The sequence below is a fragment of the Mycteria americana genome, chromosome 1 (assembly GCF_035582795.1).
Source record: "Mycteria americana isolate JAX WOST 10 ecotype Jacksonville Zoo and Gardens chromosome 1, USCA_MyAme_1.0, whole genome shotgun sequence".
Classification (NCBI taxonomy): Eukaryota; Metazoa; Chordata; class Aves; order Ciconiiformes; family Ciconiidae; genus Mycteria; species Mycteria americana.
This window is the reverse complement of record NC_134365.1, coordinates 191,484,236-191,510,956: the sequence shown is the minus strand read 5'-3', so window position 1 is coordinate 191,510,956 and position 26,721 is coordinate 191,484,236. Positions and strand designations below refer to the sequence as shown.

At 39.6% G+C, this 26,721-nt stretch overlaps 1 protein-coding gene across 5 annotated transcripts in view; it reads right to left on the bottom strand.

Moving 5' to 3' along the window:
• The window catches only part of FNDC3A (fibronectin type III domain containing 3A), a 128,313-nt gene that overhangs the window by 46,134 nt on the left and 55,458 nt on the right, over positions 1-26,721 (bottom strand). For 4 of the 5 annotated variants that reach the window (XM_075489646.1, XM_075489634.1, XM_075489640.1 and 1 more), the window contains 4 exons: positions 13,935-14,011; positions 8,918-9,155; positions 5,460-5,732; positions 3,334-3,392 (listed from right to left, as the gene is read on the bottom strand). In XM_075489646.1, the coding sequence (XP_075345761.1) occupies positions 3,334-3,392; positions 5,460-5,732; positions 8,918-9,155; positions 13,935-14,011 (647 nt within the window). Of the gene's footprint in view, positions 1-3,333; positions 3,393-5,459; positions 5,733-8,917; positions 9,156-13,934; positions 14,012-18,998; positions 19,110-26,721 lie in introns of those variants that run through there. The other variant, XM_075489653.1, reaches the window with a different exon arrangement.

The window sequence follows — 26,721 nt, the reverse complement described above, 5'->3', positions numbered from 1 at the left end:
CATTGGCAGAGGACTGTGCATACTCTGCCTAGAGAACTGGTCCCCCTACTTCTAGTCAGGATAGAAAGGATCATCCACATTCTCACAAGGTTAAGAAGGACATAGCAGGCACTCATGATTTGAGGGCTGCCGAGAACACTGTTGGCCAGCATGCCCCAGTGACAGCACAATCTTGCAGTAAGCTAACCTTGCAGCAAAATTTGTTTCTGCATCCATTCTGATGCAGTATGTGGCTAAACTAGGCACATGCTCCCTTGTTGGGACAGACTCTCATGACTCAGAGTCAAAAGGGGTCAAAGACACCAGTCCCTTTAGCTGCACAGCCCTGATCCATTCCCAAAGCAGGTATGTTTTGTACAGTGAATGGCAGGGACCATACAGAAAGAACAGCATGTTGCTGTGTTAAAAAAACAAAACAAAACAAAACCAAAAGGCAATTGTAATCTTGAACACAATGAACCAGCATTAGTATGAAATCTTTCCTGCTTCACTTTCAGAACGGAATAGAATTCTTCTAACAGGATTCTGATGCATAGTTTCCTAGAATGTGTGTGTGTGTGTGTATATTATTTCTATTTCTTTATGTGTGTTTTTTTAATAGCAAATGACTCCCTTAAATTCTTTCTAGCATCATCCTACAGCAAGCCTGGAGCCTTTAGATCCACTGCACAAGTCTCTACTGCTTGATCTAACAGTGATAGCAATAGGTGTTTGCTAACATCTGTGGAGATGAGATGAATAGCTGGGCAGTGAAACAACAGGCAGCAAAACAAAACATCTGCTGGTAGGACTTTGCAAGTACTTGTTGTCAGAAGAAAGATGAGATGTGGGAAAGCTGGATTACATTCCAGGTCCTGGATAAAAAACAGTGCTATCAGATGTAGACTTACATTCGTTTCTTGCAGCCATAACCCCTTCTGACCCTTTCTCTCCAGCTTCTCGAAGTCTGGTTCTAATCAACAGTTTCTCATTCCAGTCTGTACTCCTTGTTTACTCCACCCCAGACTTCAGCCCGTTAGTCTCTCAATAAAGTTCTGGTATCCTTGTCTCACCAATCGTCATCTTGCTCAGGCAGTTTCAGTCTCTTGCTACTACTGCCCACTATCCCCACCACTCTCAGTCTTACTAACAAGACATTCTGACTCCCATCACCCTTTCATTACCAGTCTGCTTGTAAAAATAACAAACAGAAAAGCTACTTGCTCTCCATCTTGTTCTTCCAATAGTTCACACCTACTATTCTGTTTATTCCTGGTCTCATTTTCCCATCTTACACTCATCTATTTTAGGATCCCTCAAGTCTCGATTATCTTTCAGACCTATGCCCCTTGTCAGAGCTGTCTCTTCTCCTCTCACTTCCTTTCTCCCCCACACTTTAGTCTCTCTAAGCTTTCTTTTCAGTCCCAGCTTCTTCTCCAAAAATTCTTTTTATTGCCCCTCCACTAGCTCCAATCGCCAAGGTCATCCTGTTAAGAGCCTCTGAACTTGACTGTCCCAGCTACTATCTACACCACAGCAACAGCTAGGATCAGCTAACTCCTTTCCATTTCTTCATCTCAGCTCTCTCAACCCTTTCTTATAGGATTTGATTCAGATAGGTTCCATGGCCATGCTGCTTAGCCACCAAAGACAGAGGGGCACTGAAGACATGTTAATCCATTCTGATGCTTGGACACAGCAGGATACCAAGCATTCAGGACATCCTCTGTAATTACAATCCCTGCTCAGCCCTTGGAGCACAGTAGAATCACAGGATGGTTGAGGCTGGAAAGGACCCCTGGAGGTCATCTGGTCCAACCCCCTTGCTCAAGCAGGGTCACCTAAAGCCAGCTGCCCAGAACCATGTCCAGACAGCTTTTCAGTTATCTACAAAGAGGGAGTCTCCACAAACTCTCTGGGCAATCTGTGCCAGTGCTTAGTAATCCTCACAGTAAAAAAGTGTTTCCTGATGTTCAGAGGGAGCCTCCTGTGTTTCAGCTTGTACCCATTGCCTCTGGTCCTGACACTGGGCACACTGAAAAGAGCGTGGCTCCACCCTCTTTGCACTCACCCTGCAGGTATCTATATACATTGGTAACATCCCCCCTGAGTCTTCTCTTCTCCAGGCTAAACAGTCCCAGCTCTCTCAGCCTCTCCTCACCAGCCTGTAATGCAACTTATGAAACAAGAATCAAGACTGGGGCACTAAAACCAGTGTCAGGTTGTCTGGGAGGTGAAGGGGAGAAGGTATGTAGTTGATGAACAGCAATTTTGGAAGTCTGATGATCATTCCATCTGACCCTTTTTCCTTCTTCATCTTCTTTTCTCTGCATGTCCTTCCTTCCATAAGTTTTCTCTTCTTTATTAGTTATGTGACACGTGTGTGTGCATGTGTGAGTAAGCATGAGTAAGCTGAGGACTGACAAAGGATGAAAAGCAGAGTGCCTGATTATGGAGGAAGTAGCTGACTGGACAAACCCATGGCAAGCTCCTCCTGGAGTTTCAGTTGCATGGACTTTTTGTGGTTTACAATAAGGAACACAGACTGTTTTCACTCAAGCAAGCTGGTGGACTGAGGATTGAGGTGCAGATTTTTAGAAAAGCTGTGTAAATCCTCACAGAAAGGTTAGGACCAGGGAAGGTCCACATGATGAATGCCAAGAACACAGGTCTGTTCTAAAATGCAAGAAACTGCTAAATTTGGCAACAGTGCTTTAAAGAGTCTCTACACAGAGGTTATGAATTACAGTTTTACAAACTGAAAAGAAATTGGTAGATTGTTAAGCAGGTAAGTCAGAAGCCCACTGCTGACAGTCACCTTCCTCAGTGAATTTTATGTCCCTCTTCCCTGGAGGTGCCAGAGATTCTCAGAGAAATCTGCCATAGTTTTTCTTTACTTTTCAAATAAAAATTTGCAAAACCTCATCAGGTATCTCTCATGCCTAGAGATACCCAGTGTGTAAAATTGTTTCCTGAACAGTTAAAATTAAACAACGTTACAAGAAATTGAGAACAGGTTTTACAGTAAGAGATGATGTTAAATATCATCATTATGTTACTGTCAATGTTACAAGCTCTTTCTATATTTTTTATAATTCTGTTAATACTGAGATTACACGGAGTGGCCAAGAAGAAGAATTCCACATATTAAGTACCAAGACACTTTTAGCTTCATAAATGTTAATATACTAAAAATTACTTTGGTCATTTACATTTCAGTGACTGGAAGTTAAGCGAGTTTTCTTTAGTGCGGGACGTTAAAGATCCTTTCAACTTGGAGAGAGAAAAGGAGGTGTAACTGTATAAACTAGCAACAGATATATTCTTATTTTATGGAAAGCTTTATTTACTTACCACTGGCTTGGCTATGTTAGAAAGAAGCGCTTCAAGTGCTTTTGTTTCTTCATCCTTTTCTTAAAAAACAAAATCAAAGCAAACAAGAAGTACCCATGAATATTGTTCAGTGACTTTACACTGAAATAGCTCTTCAAATTCAACAACTGTGCATAGAATAAAGCATGTATAAAATAGAACACCTTGCCAACTTGCATTCATCTAGAGCAACATAAAACCAAAAAAGGTCCCAAAGAAGTTGTTCATAAAAACCTATTTTAAATCTGTTGTATGATTTAATGGAATACAGAAAGTCTGGTTATCTTAATGTATGACTTTAAACAAACTACTGCTCTGGAGAACTTAAGCTCTTGGCTATCTCCTATAGATTTCTCTTTGGATGTAGACACAGTCAAGTTGCAGTACTTTAAATACGTTATTGCACATCATGTGGAGGACTACTGGTAACACTGTTGGCCTCACTCAGTTGCAAGGGAAAACTTTAGCTTAGCTTTCAGTTACATCTCAGGGAAAGAATCTCAGGTGTTTTGTTTCAGCTGAAGGTATAGCTGAGCTTTACAGAGGACTCAGTAAGTTTATAGAGAAGCGTTTTATGTGCCTTCTCTCACACAATATTAAAATTTTATTATCTCAATAGTGTAAGTGAACAGGCTACTCAGTTTTGAAGGTGTGGCCAGGCATTTTTAATTCACATAACCTGCCTTAAACTAGAAAGAAATATAAAGTTGTAAATAGATTTCATATGTTTTTTAAGGAATTTTATCAGGCTTTGTTTTTCTTTTATTTTTTCTAAGTTTATAACTAATTAAATGCATTTCTAACTTCTGTTTGTTATCACAAGTCTAAGTCACAGTATATAATTCTCCAAATATCTCCTGAAATAAATAATTTTGAAAAGTGGACTTTTCCATTTTTCATATAAAATAGTTCTAAGGAACTGTTAACATAATTTTCATAACATATGTAAGCAACAGTGCATTTTATCACCTGTGCCTTGGTAAAGTTAGCTCACAGACAAATACCAACTAACAGAAAGCAAACTGAAGCCAAGACAAATGCCACTCTGGAACTACAGTGACAAGTATTCATTCAAGTTTGGAGCAACAGTTCCCAACTTCTGAATTCAGGTTGTATCTCAAAGGTGTCCTTTGGCACTAAGCTTTCACAGGGTAACATCGACACATCTTTAAACAGTTCTTTTAGGTTGAGACTTCCTGGTCTTAGTTAGACATACTTTCTTCACATTCCTTTTGGTATACAGCAATCTAATACACATTGGCACAAAATCATCATCTCAAAGCAAAATTCAATGAGTTGAGAAAAATCATGGTTTGTTTCCCTCAGCATCACTAGTTACAACTCCCTATTCTCAGAAAATTTTACTTGGCTGATGACAAGTCTTTGACGTTCTGTTCTGAATCTGAAGTGCTATGCCAGTGACCTGAAAGTTGCCTAGTGACACATCATCAGATTCAAGAATGACTGTATGACCACGACTGAGTGAATTCAGTCCATTTATGAGATCGCAAGATTTCTGGTGAAATAAAGGTATTAATAATAAACACACTCTCTACAGTAGTCTTAGAAAACATGAACTCACACCGATTAGTGTGAGGACCTGTCTTTTTCTACAAAGGCCTTTCAATAATGAGTTGGTTGGGACAGGCATTATGTGAATTTCATATAACAACAGTATCTCTGTTAAAAAATATTCCTCTTTAACAAGTTGAATGTAGGTTTCCTGTATCAGACACCTGTTTCTTTCCATGTCTTCTGCAATATCAAGCAGGCCATCAATATTCAATGATTCCTCAAAATGTAAGCACCAATAACTCTGGACAAAGCACAGATTTTTCTTTAAACAGTGTTTTGAAGTATGACTAATAAGATTTGCTCAAATCTACATGGAGACTTGCACGTCAGTAGTTTTGTTCTCTTAGTCCCATCATTCCAATATGAGGAGCGGGTCAATTGCCCTTAACTCCATTCTATGTAAGTCAGGGCAGTTATGGACTACTACTCAACTTCAAGATTGTCGAAGTGTGGCGTTCTATCTACAAATGCTATGCTCAGCCAGACACTGGACTTGCACTACATATATATATATTATTTTTGTTAACACTTACCTTCTACTTCTGTGTCTGTCTGAGAATTGCTTTTTCCTTTACCCAAAGACTTGCTTTTGGTAGAACCTGTGCTTATACCAGCTGCATCCTGTCCTTTTGTAAGTCCATTATGTTCACTTGTAGGAGAAGGACATTTCTGAGGAGACGATGGAGGACTGTTTAACTTATCCTTCTGAGTTCCATGTCGATCTTTTAATTTTTTTTGTAACCTTTCATATGTTTTACTAGACCTTTCATCTCTGAAGTTGGATCTTCCATGAGCAGGCAGAGTATCTAAATGAAAGTAAAGAAGAAAAAAATTAAAAATAATCACTAAGAACAGAATGTAGTTAAAAATCTATTAAAAAAAGCTATGTGCGTGAAGTGCCCACTTGTGTGTAAAATTACATCTCTACTCCTACTGGAAAACTGAAGTGTCCAGCAGGTAAACTAATATACACTAACTGGACATGAACAACATGTTAGGGGAGAAAGTGTAATCTTTCCTTCCCACATCTTTTTTCTACTTAAAAATTACTCTTAAAATGTTTCCGTAATCTTCCTTGAGCTGTAAGGTATAGGATAAAGTCAACACAGAAAAACGTGCTACTTTATTACATGGGAAGAGGTTTGCTCTAATGCTGAATAAAAAAATACAGAAGTTCTACATTTTGGAATGCAACTACAACTCTATTACTTTAAAGGTGTTTCAGCAGAAATCAACAGGGGAAAACCCCACAAAAGCATAGGGCAATGGAAAGACACTAAAAAACTGAAGACAGTATGGCTAGGTCTTGTAAGTACACTATACCTGTACACAGTAACCCAAGGCATTGCTGCAGTATCACCAAAGTCCCATCTCTAAGTCAGAACGTGGCTTTGGAAAAAAGTCAGTACCAGACTAATGAAAAATTTAAACTGCAGATTGGTGAACTTTTCTGTCCAATTCTAACATTTTTAACCATTTCACCTTTAAGCTTAGAAAGACCTTACTGACTCAAGACCTTAAAAGTCTACCACATGGTACCAACTCTTTCCTCAGTGTAACCCTGTCTATGATAAATTATGAAAGCTTTCAAAAAAATGTATCCTTCAAAACCAGCATAGAATTTGTCCATTTTCAGGTAAGTTGGATCACTCAGTCTGAAGAATGAAGTTCATTATTTGTCATTCCTTATATGCTAGAAAGTACAGAAAACAAGATCAAATAAAAACTTCCTTGCAAGAAGGATAAAATCACAGAACTAGAGAACTTTTCAGTTTTTTTTGTTTTGGTTTTTTTTTTTTTTTTTTACATCAGCTTAATTCCCAGAAAATTTGTCAGAGGACTACTAGATCAGCTGTGACTATTTAGAAATTTGATTTTCACTACCATTAGAGATTAGGTGCTCTTGTTAAAGAACTACCATGCTCTAAGCGCTTCTGGGTTTTTCTTCCCCTGTGCTGGATTTGGCTGGGATAGAGTTAATTTTCTTCATAGTAGCTAGTATGGGGCTATGGTTTGGATTTGTCCTGAAAGCAGTGTTCATAATACAGGGATGTTTTCGTTATCGCTGAGCAGTGCTTACACAGAGTCAAGGCCTCTTCTGCTTCTCACCCCACTCCACCAGCGAGGAGGCTGGGGGTGCACAAGAATTTGGGAGGGGACACAGCTGGGACAGCTGACCCCAACTGACCAAAGGGCTATTCCATACCATATGGCATCATGCTCAGCATATAAAGCTGGGAAAGGAGAAGGAAGGGGGAACGTTAGGAGTGGTGGCATTTGTCTTCCCAAGTAACTGTTACACATGATGGAGCCCTGCTTTCCTGGAGATGGCTGAACACCTGCCTGCCCATGGGAAGGAGTGAATTAGTTCCTTGTTTTGCTTTGCTTGTGTGCACAACTTTTGCTTTGCCTATTAAACTGTCTTTATCTCAGCCCACGAGTTTTCTCACTTTTATTCTTCCCAATCTCTCCCCCATCCCACTGTGGGAGGAGTGAGCAAGCAGCTGTGTGGTGCTTAGTTGCTGGCTGGGGTTAAACCACGACATCCCCTTAAATTCAGATTCCTCATATAGGAGCCTAACTGTGGGCTTCGATTTCTGAAAGCCATAGCCAAAGTCAGTGGTCCAGAATTAAATACGAAATCTGTAGCAAATATGTAACAAATTAAAGCATCCCTAGTCCTCTAATTCCCTAAATCCAAGGACACCTTACATACATATTTAAAACAAAGCAAACCAAAGAATCTCACTTTATCAATTTTTGTTTTGCATTAGCAGTTTAGCAAATTATCACTGAATTCATATTTAAAGGGATATAACTTAGCAGCAAAAATCTAAAAAATATCATTCCATTAAGAAGTATCCTTTGTCTTTTATGCATTTAATTATCATACACCAATCTCTTAACTCAGCAAACTAAAAGCAAACAACTGCCATGTACAGGAAACCAAGAAATTAATAAAACTATAAATAAGCACCCAAAGAGCATCAAATAATGTAGTGTTATCAAAGTAGTGCAAGGAAGAAATAAAGTACAGCTTCAGAATACAGAAACACTAAGAAGCCCAGCAAGATCAAGACATTGGTATATTCTTATCTGACAGCTTTGTACATCATGACTATTTAAGCACAGTGAGTACATGGAGGACGTTCTTAGATGATTTTAGTAGCTTCACAGAACAATGAGAATCTACGCATCTACAGTGACATGACAAAGCTGTGTTTAGTCTCCCCCTCCATAGCTTCTAGCTTCTTTCTCTAAAAACAGCAACCTGGCACTGCTCTCTGAAAGTCTTTCAAGGTCCGCACCTGCTTTATAGCAGAAGTTTATCTAAAGAAAAGCAAGTCTACCAGAAATGTAAATATTAATCTAAGAACCCAACCCCTGAGTTAGTAAACACATACACTTGCCACTAAACAGTATTAAAGGCAGATGTCAACAGCACTACCAAAGACAACTTCAACTACAGTATTAAGTTTAAGTTGGTGGCACCTGATTACTCAAGTTGGACTTCAATACGGACATTGGAGTAAATGCATAGAGTTTTATGAAAAATAGCAATTTTTTTTTCATAATCAATACTAAGAACTCCTATTTCATGCTTCAAACAGGATACCTGCAAGACATGAGATCTCAGAACAGTGCTCAGGTATGAATTTAAATGTTTCATCTCAGGGGAAGGCATCAATTGAATCGCTACAAACACTTCCTGCATTGCTTTCCTGGGCAAATCTATAACTGATACACATAAGAAATAATTTGTATGTTTAATGGATCACTGAATAGACAAGTCAAATTAATGTAAATAACTTCTGGAATAATAAGCTTCAATAAAAACAAGACTGGTATCCTCGTAAAACTTTTGTTTATAGCTCCCATTCAAGCTATAAGTCTTCCTTGACAAAGCCCATACATCAGCATAACAGATGCTGGAAATAAGTAGAGCATTTGTTCCCATGATAGAACTTGCAATATTCAATAAGCTACTTACCCAGATCCCCATATACTTGTGAGGTGTGATACTGTGGAATGTACTGCGTTGCCATGTCACTGGCTCCGGTCACAGGTGAGTATATATGACGTGGTGGAGGGGGTATCATGGCTGGAAGAGGAAGGAAGCCAGGCAGTGGGGGATGTGGAGGCCTGTGTATCACTGCATGACCACCAGGATGAAATTCTGGAGCCTGGGGAACCACCACAACCCTTCGAACACCGTTATCCTCAATAACCTGTACAGTGAGAGACCATGCACCAAAAGAGAAATGACAGTCTGAAAGGTATGTTTCTATAGATACTTAAACAAAACTAGGAATAGTAAAACCCTTAAATTTGAAAAAAAGAAAACAGAAGAGCATGAGAAAAAAAAGATAGGACAATTAAAGGGCTATCTATTTTAAGTGTATTAACTGCAACAATGCCATTAATTTTGCAATGTGATGGGGAAAAATACTGTTAAAAAAAAATCTGACTGTAACAACATCTTATAAACAACGAGGTATATTTATGGCATGAGCCTAGCTTCTCCTGAGGGTCCTGTTTCCACCCTCATTCACGTTGCTTGTATGCTGCACTGCTCCTAGGATTTGTTCTATACTATAACAACTAGATTGCTCCCTAGAAGTGATTTGATGGGTGGACAGACCTCACTCTGCATAAATGGTGAGAGAAAAGGCACAACAGTATCTGGTCTTTGCTCTGTGCCCAACTCAGTCCACCAACAGTAACCCAGGAGGCACTTGCTACACTGCACCTGTTGGCATGCAGCAGCCATCGTCTGCATCAAGCTGTTAAAGCAAAAAACCTAGCAGGATGGTAGTTAGCCCTCTCAAGACTCCTTCACAACTCAAGGTAGTTTTTAAAAAGATTTCCCCCCTACCCCCCCGTTAGAAGGTCTTGCACCCTGAAGGAAGCCACATGCTACTCAGAAAACCAGGGCCTTTGTGGCAGCCTCTGCCAGACTCTGGTGTGCAAAGAGGCTTGTTGTGCAAAAAAGGCAAACAGGAGATGTGACAGGACAGCCTTCTCCTGGGGGACCTGAGTGCAGCCCTTAGCAACGTTGCTAGAGGTTCAAAGAAACAAAAGCAGCATATGCAATCCCATGATGAGAATAAGCGCGGTCACTTAAGATGCAGGGAGCTGAAGTGTGCTGTGCACAGTACATGTAGCACATCTGGGGTCTGTAGCATGTTGGGGTCTGGTGGAGAGCAGGCACAAAGGCACAAAGCACTGAAGCAGAAAATGCTCTTCACTAAACAAGGGCTGGTCATCAACTGGACCAGAAACAGGGATTCCTCCCTGAAGCGCATCACAGGCAGGGAAGACTGGCATCACAATCCTCTCCAGATGTTTGTATCAGTAGCGGTAAATTCACAAAAATACATGACTGTTGGTAATATCTAGAGATGATCTTGGCATAATTTGACTTGTATGTATCGTGGTGTCGATAATTTCGTGTCTGGGATGCCAAGGAATAAAGTGTTCTCCACTTCCTAGTAAAATCCTGTAAAATAATGCCACAGCAGGGACTGCAATATAAGTTTTCGGATGAAACATTTATCTGGAAAAGGCAGAGAAGAAGAAAGGAATCTGGAATATCATGACTACATTCAAAAGCAGGGGACAAGGCAACCCTATGACATAAGTTTTCACTAACATTTGAAATGAGGTGGGGACACGTACAAGTACACTAATGAGTAACCTGGTGCAGCAGAGGCACATCAATAGATCAAAGCACTTAGTGCCAAGCTGCTTTCAACCCCACTGTTTAAGCTTAAGGGTATTATGCTTGGCTAGATTTAGTCCCATGCCCTGGTGTGAACACTTCCACCAAGTCCATGACAGAAAGCTGCTTGGATAATCAATCATTGGTTTTACCATATCTCCATTAGGGGTTGGTGTGCATCTGGCACATGTGGAACAGAGCTTCTGCTTTTGTTTTCTCTGACAGCAACCTAATTTGTACACCCCAAAATTATCCTGCTAGCTGAACCAATGCAAGATAAGTGAGGGTGGTCTAGGAAATTGTTTCAAAACTTCACTACTATACTGAGAAAGACAGTTAGGTAGACACAGCTGTATGCTTCTGGTGTAATGGTAGAATGAAGATCTCTATGCATATGCAATAACATTCAGAACACATAAAAGTATGTACACAATGGAGCTGATCCCACCTTACTTGCATATATAGAGAGAGCTGGAAATTAATATAAATGACCCAAGTGAACACAGCTTTAAAATACTGCGTGACTTCAAAAAACAAGCTGATTATTTTCAGTATACAGAAATTGCCCCTTATTGGGAAAGAGTAATTTCACTAAAGACAACACTCTTCATATCTGTGCAACCACAGCTGTGTGGTATCTAAAGGCAGGATATATTAACAGCAGTAAATACAACTAGAACTTCTGCTGTCCGATGAAATTCTCTAAACACTGAAACATAGTTTTAATTATTTAAGTCCTTTTTGCTTACACAAAAAAAATTGCAATTTGTCATGAATTTATGAGCAGATTCAGATTATGTAAGAAGCAGCTTCCATAAAAAAACAGGCTGCGTAGTTTATAATTTATTTGTTTTCTTGGGTCTGCTAACAGCCTAAGTAACTCAGAAATAGATACCCAATTCATAGCAGTGGGGACCTTAAGTTTAACAGTGTAAAATGAAGAGTTTGACAAGTCTGTAACTGTGCCTCTAAATTAAACATCAACTCCATGGTAGGCCTCTACCAGGCAACTACACAGATAAAACCCCTCCAAAAAGCAGTAAAAGCATCATGTCAACTATATAATTTTAAGTTAAAAAAAGTAAACAAGCTATCAATCATCCTAATTGTGTTAGCAAAACATGCAGTTCTGGCACAGGCCTGTTTGGTTGAGTGAACCAACCAAACATGACTGGAAAACTCACTTCAGACAGTGAATATAGATGGCTTAGAGAGGATGAATAAAGATGTGCTTTCTTTCGGAATTTCACAACTACAGTTCCAAAAGAAGAGGAAGGGAAAAGTAAGTCAACTTATGAATTGCTTTTTATTTATGTGAGGTAAGAAAAATAAATATGCTTTATTCTGTAGTTATCCCCAACTTCTAACAGCAAACAGTATGCTGTATCACTGCCAAACAGGAACTGAAGCAAGCAGAGGCATAACAGAACTAAATGAAAATGGATAGACAAAAGATGGTTATGCTGAAGTTGTTCTTCCAGGCTGATGGCTTTAGCCATATAGCTGGTTTCCAACTTCTCTCAAAATACATCTGCAGTTGCTGACATTTAAAAATATACTATGCCTGAAGAAACCATTAAGTTACTTTGCTGGGACTGCATTAAGTCTGGGATAACTCTTAGCTCAATAGCGTTAGACTTTCCTGTTTGCAAGACTACTATCCAATCTTCTGGCCTGTAACAGGAACTTCCATCATAAACCACAAGAGCTGGTATGTTTTGTCAGCAGTAAATACTTCAGAAGCCTTATAAACTACAGGTTTTCCTGGACTATGATACTTCTACTCAGATGAAAACAGCAGACGTGAGCTCATTCCACCTGTACTCTGAGCTGGATAGATGTGAGGCACCTTCAGTTCAAAAGTCAGAGCGCTGTGTTAGCACACCACCTGCTTGCACTAACAAGCTCCAATGAAAAGCTAATGAGCATGCCCCAGCAAGGCCCAGTCCTTCAGCCTGTCTGCTGCAAGTTGTCCTCAAAGGAAGGATAAATTCATTTTATAAATATTGTTCAGATTGGCAGAGGTTACACAACTCTTTAAACATTAAGTACTTCATCAACTGAAGTACTCAAGAAATGTGGTAAAATTCAGAATTTCACTTACCTCAAAAATTCTTTCAGTTCTTTAAAAATGAATTCTAATAGGAATCAAGACTTTTTACTATGACCTAAAGATAAATGGACTTTTATGATTATTTTTAATTCATTTTTCTTCTGCCTGTTTGGGAACTCAACTATGAAGGATGCATGAATCAACTTATCAGCCAGCTTTCAACAGATGAAAGGTAAAACCACAGAGCATTAGCCTGCCTAACCTAACAGCCTTTTCTTTTGCTAGAGGACAACTTTTTATGCAGTTCAGATAATTTGTGTAACACCTACTAGACACTGTGGGTTTTTTTGGTTGCATTTTACGTGTTGTACTCTCTTCTCAGTGCACACCATGAGGTTCATGCTGAGTCCGAGGTAGACTGGTCACAACAACAGAACATAATGAGAAAGACTTACATTATGGTGAGTGGTATTCATCTGCTCTAACTTCCAGGTCTGACCTAGTAACCCCTAGGCTCATTCTATACTTGAGGGAAAGAAAAAGACACCATCTAGTAGGCCATACACCTCATTATAATACAGGTGTCAAAAATAGCCAAGAGGAATCATCCTTTTAATCTGCTTTAAAGGATGTCCAGGTTATCTAGCTCACATTTAATTTTCAGGCATCTAAATTAGGAATCGCACAGCACAGAAAAGCAGAGCCCCATTTTTAAGGTAAGTTGTGCAAACATGTATTATACAATAATTTATCCCTAGTGGACAGCTGACATTTTTTCCATGTTGTTTGTTACACTTTTTCTAACTGATCTGTTTTACACCTTATCTGCAGGGCACTTCCCAGACATGAACTATGTACGTATATAAAATTATACTGGTGCCAAAAGAAAACATCCACTAACCCAGAATTCAGCACAGGTCCTACATAATGAACTATTTGGGTCATGATTGTATTTTATGTTCAGAAAGCACCGAGTATGTTAGGATCTTGAACTCAGCAAGGAATTGTGCTTGTTACAGTCATGCAAGTAGTTAATATGTAACTAAACAGGCACATATACAGCATGAGAAGTCTCCCATCACAGAGATACTATGGGACATCTCCCCTTATTTACTTGCTTGACCACAGTGACTCTGAAACTTGACACATTAATTTACTGAATTAGCTATTTTGGTTCTACTCCCATAATTTGCATGAAAAGAAATAAAATAAGAATCAAATGAAGGGACATACCTGTGGGGCATATCCAGGAGGCACATAAATAGTAGGCACTGAACCATTTGGGGACATCATTGGAACCTGAGCAGGACCTAAATGGGTTACAGAAATATTCAGTACAGCACCAATTAATAATTTGAGAAAGTCCAAAGAACATACTGAACTGCAAAGACCCTGTGAAATATATACAAGATAACATGAATAAACAAAGGCAATGAACTGTACAGATAAAATTATAGCAAAGGGTGCTCTCAGAAACCTAAGAAAGCTAGAAAAAAACCCAGAAACTAAATTTAAAAAAATTCACCAGCAGATATTTCTCCCTTCTCTGTCAGTAAGCTCACAAAAGAGCTTATGTCAAAACTTCTTAACAGGTAACAAGTCAAAGAAAGTGTCCCAAGATGAAAAGACAATAGAAGAGACTTTAAAACAGAAACAAAAAAACCCCGTATTTGAAACCAATTGCTGAAATCAGACAGTATTCAGTGAAGAGTTGTAAAGAAAATTACTTTACAAAATTACTGCTCCGTTACTATGGACTTATCACCTAAAGTTGTCTCAGTACCAGAGGAGTGGGAAGTGGCAAACATGACACTAACTTAAGGTCCCAGGGGAAAGCCCATGTATTACAAACCAGTAAGTCTACGCCTACTAATGGGAAAAGTTGTGATACCGTGATGATCCTTGTACCATGCAAACCAGAAAGAACAGAGTTTGCAGACACTTAGATAAATACGACACAACAGGGATGTGTTAAGGTGGTCTTTGTAGACAAAGTACTGCCTGGAAAATCTGGTACCTTCAAAGAGCACAGGGGACGCTGTGACATACTTGGCTTTTCAAAAAGCTTTTGACAATCTTTGTCTCAAAGACTCTTAAAGAAGTAATGCTGCTTTTGGTTAAAAAGGGAAAAGGGCTTCTCATGAATAGCTAACCAGCTTGAGAACAGGAAACAAGAGAAATAAATGATCAGCTTTCAAAGTGCCTGGAGTGACCAAAGGAGTCCCAGAGGCACGTAAAGATGAATCTGTTCAATGCATTAACAGAATTTCTGGAAAAGGAAATGAACAGCGAGGTGACAAATCTTTGGTATGCACTCAGAGAGCTGCAAAGGATCTCACAGTACTCAATGACCAGATGATAAAAAAGCAGAAGAAATAGTGCTGATAAGTACAGAGTAATGCACCTGGACAAAAACAACAGAAGTATTTATTTACAGTGATAAGCCATAAGTTAGCTGCCAGTAAACGACTATGGAGTTACTACATACATTTCTAAGGAAATACCAGCCAAGCATTGTTCAGTAGCATTTACAGAAAGAAAGAGAACATTAAAAATCATTACTAACAGAGAACAAGCAGAAAACATCATTACACTACTCTATAAATCTACACTGTACCTCAAATACCTTGAGCACTATGTGCAGTGCTTGTCTCCACCTTTCAAAAAGAACACACAGAACTAGAAAAGGACAAGAAAAGAGGAGACATTTACAGTGGCTTTTCAACTTTTTACCAGGAAAGATTAAAGAGACCAGGATTATTCCACCTGGAGATGGTTAAAATGTAAAAGGGCTGGCAGCAGAGAAATAGTAAAAGACCTATAAAAAAAGCACCCACAAACTGCCTAAAAATGGGAAGACAGATCATTTACAGTTTCTCACGTGCAAGAGCCAGAGATACTAAATTAAATCACCAGGTAAAAGGTTTAAAACAGATAAAGGAATTTCTCATGAAATGCACAACTAAACTGTGTAACTCCTTGCTTTAAGAACATCATGGAAACTAAAGGTTAGGTTCAGAAGAAGTTAAGCAAATTGAGAGAAGTAATCCATTAAGAGCTGTAAAAAATACAAGTATTACTTCTGGTTCAGGAAGCTAGAAACAAGAAAGTTATTTCTGTGTGCCTGCCCTATCCTTACGCTCTCCCCTTTAGTATTTGATACTGGCCTCTGAGAGCAACCACATTGGCACAGGCTTCAAGAGGAACCGCCTACACATGTCCTTACATTCTTGTGTTTAAAATACAAAAGGCAACAATCGCTGAAGTCTAATTATTAAAGAAAAACTGAAACACAATATAATCTGACCAGGTTTTGGAGCAAGTGCATAAGGTTGGGATTCAGACACTAGGCTGCATCCTGCAAATTTCCAATTCAGTATAGTGAAGCTACCAAAAGCACCAATCCAACTGTTAGTGAAGTTTCAATAATAGTTCTGAAAGGGCATTCATAGTTCCACGTTAATGTTTTATAAACTCAGTTAAGATCTGTAAATGGAAAGTACTAAGTAAATGCAAAGTACGGTATATACGATTAGCATACCTCATTCTGGTAAGTATAAACTTGACAGAAAAATAAAGATAACTATGTCCAAATGCCAAGAGCAGGGGGAAAAAGGAACAAAAAGCATTCTTTAAAGTAGCATGTAATCCAACTTGATTACACATACTATAGGGACTTGGTTAGAATAAGATAAAGAAATTTATTACCTAAAAAGAATCACAGCTTTATTCTCGCTGAAGTGTTAACCCACAACTGGGGGAGGGAGGGGAAGAGACTTGTTAAGAACAAGGTCTTAATTGAAAGATTAACTGAACTGTCTGAACTGCGTAACAGCAAAGAATATAAGGGCTACAGTAAGCTATAAACTGAGAACTGAACCTTCTTCAGGTCTTTTTGCTCAGCTGAAACTCAAAAATGTTTCAGTGAAAGTTTCTCCCGAGTATGAAGTGCTAAAAAGAAATGAAAGTGAAGTAAAAAGCAGCAAAAGAAAAGCTGAAAAAGTGCTTTAGAGCATTAGTTTACAATAAATTCAAAAAGGTCAATAGTAATGGAAGCATATTTATTGTAAGTTGCCATTCAAGCAAATAATGGTTTAAATTCTTAGATAAGAAGGTGGATTTTACCCGGCTTGTATCTTGTATTGCTTACTTGTAGTTTTTCCATAATGAATACAAAACACTGATGGTTTGATTAAACTCACAATTTTAAACTATATAAGTTTCAGGTAAATTGAGAATTAAGACCACAGTTACTTGAACTTTTTACAGCAAACTCAACTTCTCCCCTCAGGGGATGAAGGAACTCTAAAATGAACAGCCCGTTTCTTTGTGAACTGGCAGGTATCTCTGTGTTTGGCTTTGCTTTGTTTTGCTTTAAATGTCTAAAGAATATTGTTTAACAATCTTTTTAAAGCTTACTTATTTAGTGCTTTAATCTCCCTAACAAACAAACAAAAAAGCAGTTATCTCCAATCCAGTACAAAGGTTGATCCACAAAGCCATTTTCAGTATACCCATAAGCTAGCGGTCACAAAAATAAAGACATAAAGGCAATGTATGAACCTGAAAAATCATTGCAGTGTTAGAATAGAGTCAAATTAGTAGTTTGAAAACTTGCATCCCATCTTTAGCACTTTAAAGTTCCAGAATTAATGAAAATATATTTTTAATATTCGAGATGTACAGGTGAACTCTAATTTACTTCTGATTAGATTTCCAAGTGGCTGTGGAATGAAGTTAGATTGCAGAGGGACATTCAAGAAAATGGAAAGTATGGAAAAAAAGCTGGCAGACTTAATATATTTTAATAAACATAGGGTCTTTACAGTGAAATTACTGATTTCTTGACAAAGCATATTACTACCTGCAAAAATTAAAAAAAAGCTTTCCTGTATCTAAAGATAAAAATGCTAATACACTATAAAACCAGATTTTTTTTTCCCTTTTAAAAACAACTAATGTGAAGATCTTGGCTCTGCTTCAGTGAAATACACTGCAAGAAGGATTTTAATGCTTTTAGGTATTGGCTAGACTGGTGCATGACAAAGCCAGTGTGTTTTACCATGAGGCGAGACTGATTATAAAGTGCCAGCAAACAACAGCATCAGGAATTCCTGATAAGCAAACATCTAATTTTCTATATTGCACATAAATGGAATCGACTTCATCCAAATCACTATATTATGAATGTTGATGGCTTGACTGATGTAAGAGGAAGTCTTGAATCTTCTATATACTTTCAAGTATACGAGTTCTCATATAAGTGGAAAAGAAGTATTGTGGGAGACAAAACAAACACGTAGCTGTGTTTTATAATTTATTCTTGAAAAATGACTCATCAAACACAGTAAAGGTTTATTTAACTCCATTGAACCCAAGATGCAGATGTTTCACTGCACTTTCAGTTTATTATTGTCCTGAAATTTGCTGTTTCACTACTATGAAAGGGAAAACTTGTAAAGCCTCTATGTAAGCATTTTGTCCTAAGTTTTTTTTTGTTTTTTGTTTTTCTTTTTTTTTTTTTTTAAATGAAGGTGCCTATCAAAGATCACATAAAACCTGAAATGTGTGTCCTGAAACAGGAAATACATTTAAAAAATCCCAACAACGGGAGGAATATCTCCCCTCCCAGCAACAGCAGGTGAAGTTCTCCAACATGTCTATTTAAGCAGACTGTAAAAACTTCATTATGTTCATTACAGCTACCATAAACGTGTAGCAAAATTAACAGCGCTGCATAACCGCCAAGATCGTGACAAACTGATCTAAAGATAGCAACTCCTGAAAATCTGAGGACACCGCCACCGCTGGCCTAACAGATATACGACTGCCTTTTATTTAAACCATTAAGCACCGCTCCATTTCAAGCCGCTTACAAAAGCGCCCGGCAAAGGTGAACACCGTGGAATTCCAGCGCAAAGGCAGGACTCGCTCACCGCCTGCCTGAGCGAATGCTCTTCCGGGGCAGTAACCGCCCACAGCCCTGCTCTTATAAAACCCGGGCTCGTAATGGCCTCCCACCGCACAGCCCTGCTGCTCCCTCTGCGGTTTCGGGGCCACCGCAGCCCCCCGGCCGGGCAGGCCGGCCGGTCCCTCCCTGCGGAGCCCGCCAGTCACCGAGAGAGGGGTTTAGCAGCGCTCGGATTCCCCACATCTTTTTCTCCAGCCACCACAGCTTTCCCCCGTCCGCCGCTGCCGCACCAGCGCCAGGCGCCGGCCGCAGGGGCTGTCCGCAGCGCCGCGCCCTGCTTTTGTGTTTCACCGCGGCGGCCGAGCCGGGCAGGCGGGAGACCTTACCGCTCATGTCGGCTGGGGCAGCGGGCGGGCCGGGGCCGGGGCCGGGGCCGGGCAGGCGGCTGCTCCCCGGCGCGCCGCGGCAGGCGGGGCGGCGGCGGCGGGCGGGGCGGCTCGCTCAGGTGCGCGGCTGCCCGCTCCGCCCCGCCCCGCGGCCCGCTCCGCGGCGCGCCGCTGCGCTCCGCCCTGCCCGGGCCGCGGCTGGGAGCCGGGCCAGCAGCCAGGCGGGCCAGCAGCCAGGCGGCACCAGCGGCGACGCGGCCCTGGGCTTCGAGGAGAGGGCGCGGCGGCTCGTCGGGGGGCATCATCCCCAGCGAGGAAGGCTTCCTTAGCCATCCCGCAGGGCTGCTGCTCTAGGTTGTGCTGTAGTCTACCGCCTGTCATTGGCTGGTGTGATACAGGTTCTTTAGCTGAAAGCTTTTACGTACGTTAATTAGCATAATTAAGGTATAAAGGATTACTTCAGCCCAATCCTTCCATAGGATTTACCTTTAGCTGAACTGCTAATCAGTTTACACCTGAGAAAGGAGGTGCACAAACAGATCTGGTTGCAAGCAAACACTTTCTGGCACCGCGTTTAGAAAGCTGCAATGACTTTGATACTAATCTATGTGGATACTGCGGCTCATGAACACTGCTATACTTAGCATTAGTCTAATGTGAACGGCGATGAATCACTGTTATCCCCAGGAGGAAATAGCATTCAGGATTTACTGCGGCACATTAGGTTAACTATGGCTCTATAACCAAACACCCACACTTTGACATCACACAGGCGATGATATACATCACTGACGCAAGCACCGACAGGATCAAACACAAAGGCCACAGCAGCTGAAACAATAGAGCGCGCAGCTGACGTAGCAGCACACCCCTCTACCACTGATGGGCTGCAGTAAATCAATAGTCCCAGATGCCACAAATAGTTGCACCACTCTGCCTTTTACATAATGGCTAAGACTTCAAAGTTTTATTTTGGGCTCCAGCAGCTACAATTAATTACAAAAAAACCCAGTAACAACCACCACCACCAATTGGTCTACATTTGTAAGCTGTGCCTGGAAAATACTTCCAAATTACTACTTTAGGTTAATAGGCGCTAAAAAATTGTCAAAAAGAATCAGCAACTTTATATTTACTAGGTGCAATGTAATCAAGGCAAGTAGTAACGAAAAAGAAAAGCAAACACAGAACTTACTGTTAGGCCTGAGCTGGGGAAGAGGTACAAGAAGGAACTGTGAACGCTGCAAGGACACAGGCATGAGAAGACTTCAGTTCGCCATGCTGTCAATTTAACGTACTCCTTATGCTCTAAATTCATCCTGACAAAACAATCCCTTCCCCCATCCATCTGTCTACTTTTGCCATCGAGGCTGGGGAACAGCAGCTGACAAAGCAGCAACATCAATTTAAATATATTAATTGGCTACAAAAATCTCTCAGTAGACTGCAGGCTGGCAAATGCAAGGAAAAACTGAAGGTAAAACATTCACATAGTTCCTTTCAAAAGCAGGGGAAAAAAAGCATTGGTTTCATCCACAGAGACCTTGGAATAATGGATAAAAGAGCAGAAAGCTATGAAGCCTAACTACAGTATTTGTAAAGATTATATCCTAATGAGATCCTGATCTTACCCATGAAACCACACACACACATTCAGAAAAAAACTGATGTGAAATCCCTTCTCATAGGCAAAGTGCAGAGATGACAGGCTGCTATAGCACTTTATCATTAATACAGCTGTTGGCTTTCTTTTATAATGGCCTCACATATGTTCAAAGGAAAAAGGTAACAATGGTTTCTATGTTCAAATGCTAAATGTACTTTCATTTCACCTGTTTCTAAATAATGACCACTGTGCAATTTTGTGATTAAAAAAAAGACTGCAAGCCCACGCCTTTGAACAGTGCAACTTCACAACATGAAGTTAAACTTGGGAGCTTGCAGAAGGATTATTTTAGTCTTTTGAGATACTCCAACAAAAAAAAGTTTTTATACATTCTTTCTGAAGCAATTGTGTGGCACAGTGATCAACTCTATCCTACTTCATTAACAAAAAGTACCAATGAATCAAAGATGTTAATGTGGAAATACAACACAGACTTTGTACTGTGCAGCCTAGATTGTTAAATTGCTCTGTTTCATTTGCTGTTTTAGGTTTAGACATAGGATAATTATTTAGTAACTATGTGGAAGAGTTATGTAAAAAAATTGTTCCCTCTCCCTTGTAGTCTTCCAATTTAAGTATCAGGTGAACCATAAATCATTGCATTTCAAAGGGAGTCAAATGTGATATACCATTCTTAACTCAGCGAAGCTTTGATGAAAATGTTTTTGTTCTTAGCAGGAAAAATAACCTGCACTCCTTCTAATCTAACTGCATTGCATATTTGCTTAGCTTTTTCCTCAAGGAGAGCCTAATTTCCTAGCACTTATGCTGAGCAGTACTGATCTGCAGCTTTTTCAGACTAATATTTAATATTTGTGCATACTGCTTAATCATGTTCCATTTGATTCACAACATTCAGGATAAACTACAATTTAATCATCTAACAGTTGCTATCACTAGAATTTGTGTTTTTCTAATCAGGTATCTTTTTTTTGGCCATATGGCACTGCAGACCGGAAAGTTAAAAAGTTAAGCACTACTGATAGTTGGTTGTGGTTAAGAGGTGAACAGCACAAGGGAGTCTCAACAGTTGGCAGTTCTTGGCATGTAGACAGTGGCTTCTACACAAGAGCATGTTGATTCAGGGATATCTTGGAAGGAACAAGCATTAACTTCAACTCCCCCCCCCGCCTGGTTGTGCCAAAAATGAAATTACGTAGTATAATTACTTGTAAAGGCCTTTTTGGCATCATTATATTCAACTTACTACACTAATGAGTTATTTTTTCTGTGCATACTTACCTGGCTACATTGAGTTGAAACTAGAGTGCAAAATTATCTGGCACGTTCTGCTGTCTCAGGGCTGGCGTTCAGAGAAGCCTCCCCTCCTTTGTGCAAATTTCTTAATATTCCCCCCTCAAATTCTTATACGCACACACACACATTTGTGTGTGCGTATATATATCTACATACAGATTATAACATGAATATGACTTATTGAATATTACTTATACAAATATGATGTATTAAGAAAATCAATAGCATACATATACGTGCTGAAACAATTTTACCAAATTCTAGGGTAGGGTATTTTAAAACTATGGATGAAAATACACAGAAGACTCTGTGGATATAATAAAATTCTGTTTGTGCAAACTGTGATTGAGTATTACAACACATATAGTGTCAGAAACTCGAGCCAGAAATTAATACCAGAAGAGGCCGCCAAGAGAAAAATCAGTGTCCAACTCAAATTTTTATTTCTATCCAAGGCAGACACCTCTAAAGATGTACTACTCTGAGTTCCTGGAATCCACTAATAATATGTACTTTCATTTGAAAACCTCCGAGTTGTTTAGGCTTCAAGCTAATTATATAAATGAATACAATGCCGATTCAGATGGTCCATTTAAAATAAAACCAAAGCAGAACAAAAATTATTATGATTATAAGCAGCTGAAGTCCTTCTAATATCTAAAATAAATACCACATGCATCTTTCTTTAAAGGCACCAATTTGGGAGTGGTCATTCCTAACTAGAAGACATAAAACTAAATTAGCAGGTGTCTCGGCTTCCCAGGAATCCCATAATCCAGGATTCTACATGATTTAGCAGAAAGAGGGAAAACTAGGTAAATCTTGAATGACATTGGCTCCACAACTAGAGTTCTAGGGTGCAAAAACAGGGCTGAATCTTGTTCTTAGTAAAGGTAAAAGGTTAATGATAACTGCTGATTTAAAAAACCCCTCACACCCAGCAGTTCTGTCCCACTGAAATTTTACTTTCTTAGACATAATTCTTGCATTAGGTAAATGAGTTTGCTGTTCTGGTCAGATGAAAAGGTCTTCTGTAACAATACAAAGAAATGGAAAGTGAGTTCAGTCCTACAGGACTTCCTCTCTTCACACTCACTGCATACAATTAATTTTATGGCTGTATTAGAGGCGTTCACTTGAGTCCACCAACAAAGATTCTACCAACATTGCAGTTCCACATACAAATGTTCAGATGTAGGTTTCTAAACTATCAAATAAATTTTGAAGTAACACTTCATTACACAGTTCTGTTTCAAACCATGAGTGAAGAAAACAGTCCCTGAAGCTGACAATTCAAAAGGTGACACTTGGTAATGTGAAATCTTTCTGTCATGACACAAACTGGAGGGAACAAGCCCCAAGCAAATTACACAATCATCGCACAACAAAAGAGAGACATAAGACCAAACTGAAAACATCTGATGTTACACACCTTACACTTTGCAGCATCTAAAGCAAACACTTGACTTCAGTAGGGTGATTCACTGGCTGCCTCTGGAGGACAACTCTGTGCTTCTGCACATTTATCAGGCAGTCATCTCATACCAAATGACACAAATCATTAAGCACAGACAGTGTGTCCTCAAGTAGATAGATCTGGTTCAGGCCTGCTTTAGTCACTCTTCTGTCCAATTTCAAGAGAGTACCTCAAGTTTTCTGAGAGTAGATTCCTACCGTCAGGAAAAGAAGGTCTTCCTGTTCAGTTAGTAGGTAGGCTAAACTCTCTGCTATACTCAAGCAGATTAACCTCACAGCTTGTTCCTGCCTATGAACATGAGACTATGGAATAACCTGGGTCACCTCTGCTGAAGATGGGCCACTAGAAACTGGAATGCAACACACTAAGCTTCTGTCCACGCTAGAGATGCTTAACTCCTTTAATCCAAGAGCTTCTAAATGGACAATACAGAGCCAGCCTTTAAAATGGGAACCAGAACCCAGGACTTCACCTAAATGATACAGGAATCCCATTACATCAACAGAAAAAGGCAGATTGCCTTCTCATGTAGTTTTCCTCTAGAATCTTGTCTTTTTCTGAGGTGAAGATGCCCATCTCCAAAAGACAACATAGAGAAAAGCCTAAACTCAGAATACCCCAGAGCCTCATGGCTAGGGGACTCTGCTGGAATCAGGAGCTACAGGTTCAGATTCTGTGGTACTTCATAGAGCTAAAAACCTCAGATCTCCTCGATTCTGGGCGAGTGCTTTAATCAATTTCCTGCTGCTGATACTGTTTGCATTTGGGGATAAACTTAATATAGCCCGAGTAAACAAATGGCCTATCTTTATTTTTGGAGAGAGAGAGAAGCACAACATTTATATGCTGTCTCTGTATTGTCTCTGATGACTGGCTTCTGGCTGTCCCCCTGCAACCTCATGTTTTGTACAAACACAGGCACATAGGGAATGCCATGGTCAAAACAAGAGAAGCAATGGATTCAATGTGCTTGCTAGGATTAGGTCATGATTCAGTGGGTGACCTGGGCTCTGTCTGAGACTTCTGCAGCTAAAAGCTTCTGAAGTTAGAACTAAGGTGGAATCCAAACACCCTGAACGTGACCCCCTGGGATTACAGTCCATCACAGAGACATACTTCTCTGTCTTTTCACCAATAACAAGACAAGCCTATGAATGCAACTACAATAGGGGATAATCTGAAGACAGTGGAAATAAGTGTTTGACTGAAAAACTACCGATCTTGAAAATTCTTAATAACATTACACCTGACATGATAAATACTTAAAAGATTTAGATTAAGACTTCTGATTCTGCTAATGACTTATGGTAAACACACAAGAATTTTCATATTCAAAAAGCTCTGCAGAAATTTGGTCCCAAATTAATTAACCCCAAATCAGGGTACACATAGAAAAGAACTGATATTCTCAGTCAGATTTAGCAATGTAGAAAGGCACCATGCTTACTACCAACACCTGCAGCCTCTCCTGTATTGAAATGTTTCTACTATCATACAGATCACTAAACACCTTCAATTCCCACTGCAAACCTCACATTTTACTGTTGAAAGTGATTAGAGAGCTTTTTTCAGGGTCCGGGTTAGCTAAAAAAAAAAAAAAAAAAAAAAAAAAATCACAGGCTAACTAATAAAGGCTTTTAAAAAATTTATTTAAATCTTTTAAACTTGTTTTAGCATTTGAAATTTAAAATTGGTCTTTTTGGTGTTTTACATGACAAAGGCTCCTAGATTCTTCACAATGAACTCTTTACAGATCCCTTCAACAAGGAATTATTTTCTTCAAATCTCAAGCAAGTTACCACACAGAGAAAGTATGTAAGCTCAAACACTAAGCACATCTATAACAAAGGTTGTTGTTGATAAAAAGCTTTCAACAGTGTTAATAAATATGTATTACCAGAAAGAAAGTATCTGGTAAAGCAGTAAATAGGGACCAGACAGAGATAAGCCTATGCTGTTGCAATGTTCTCTTCAAATTCAATTTGCTCTGTAACCAAATATGTTTTAGAAAGTAACATACCCACTGCTTTGGCAGCCAAAATGAACGCAGAGCCAGAAAGAACTATGTAAGGAATCTACTTACCTGTGCCAAGCAAGAGGCAAGGGATGAAACAACTAACTTGCCTCAGACATATAAAAGTTGTCATTCCAAACCAGAAGAAAGGGAGAAATACACATGCATACGGTGGAGTTCCTTACCATCCACTATGTATGGATCAATACATCCCTCTACTAAGGAGCTGAGACTAGAAAATTGCTTAATACCTGGAAAGTAAACACATCCTTTGCGCAGAAACCTTCTTATTGCTTCACTACTGTCTGGATGCAGGAGATCTAAATTTTCTGTTGCTGCACCATCAGGGCTCAAGGACTGAAAAAGACCGCATGAATCAAGTCTATTCACCTGCAGTTGCAGCTTCATTCCTCTCCCCCATTATCATACATCAAGATCCATCATAAATGGATTCTACGTAAAAGCATCAAGACCAATCTCAAACCAGTCAGTTCTTTTACCCATATGTCTCCTACTGTAGAGCTGTTCCAGAGCACTGCTCTCCTATGTAGCCAGGAGGTTTCTTGTAATTAGATAAAAGTTACAAGTTATTCACGGCCATCTGACATCCAGCTGGGCTCTAAACCAGCTCTGCCATTAACTCTTAACTTTTTTTTGTAAATCCCTGGTGTTTACTTACCTATTCCTAACAAAACTCATTTTTAGCCAAACAAACCAAGCTCTTCTACTCTCCTTTTATAAAATAAGCTCCTCATTCTCCCAAATATCCTAATAGCTCTTTTCTACAACACCTGGAATCAGCTTCATTTCATCTTTTGTAAATATGAATTATCAAATTAGAGTTGAGGTCTCAGCAAAATTCTGTAAAATGCTACTAAATATCTGTGCTGGTTTCAGCTGGGATAGAGTTAATTTTCATCCTAGTAGCTGGTATAGTACTGTGGTTTGGATTTTAGTATGAGAATAATATTGATAACACCCTGATGTTTTAGTTGTTGCTAAGTAATGTTTACACTAGTCAAGGACTTTTCAGCTTCCCATGCTCTGCCAGGTGCACAAGAAGCTGGGAGGGGACACAGCAGGGACAGCTGACCCAAACTGGCCAAAGGGCTATTCCATACCATATGGCATCATGCTCAGTATATAAAGCTGGGGAAGAAGGAAGGAGGGGGGGGACATTAGGAGTGATGGCGTTTGTCTTCCCAAGTAAGCGTTAGGTGTGATGGAGCCCTGCTTTCCTGGAGATGGCTGAACACCTGCCTGCCCATGGGAAGGAGTGAATGAATTCCTTGCTTTGCTTTGCTTGCAT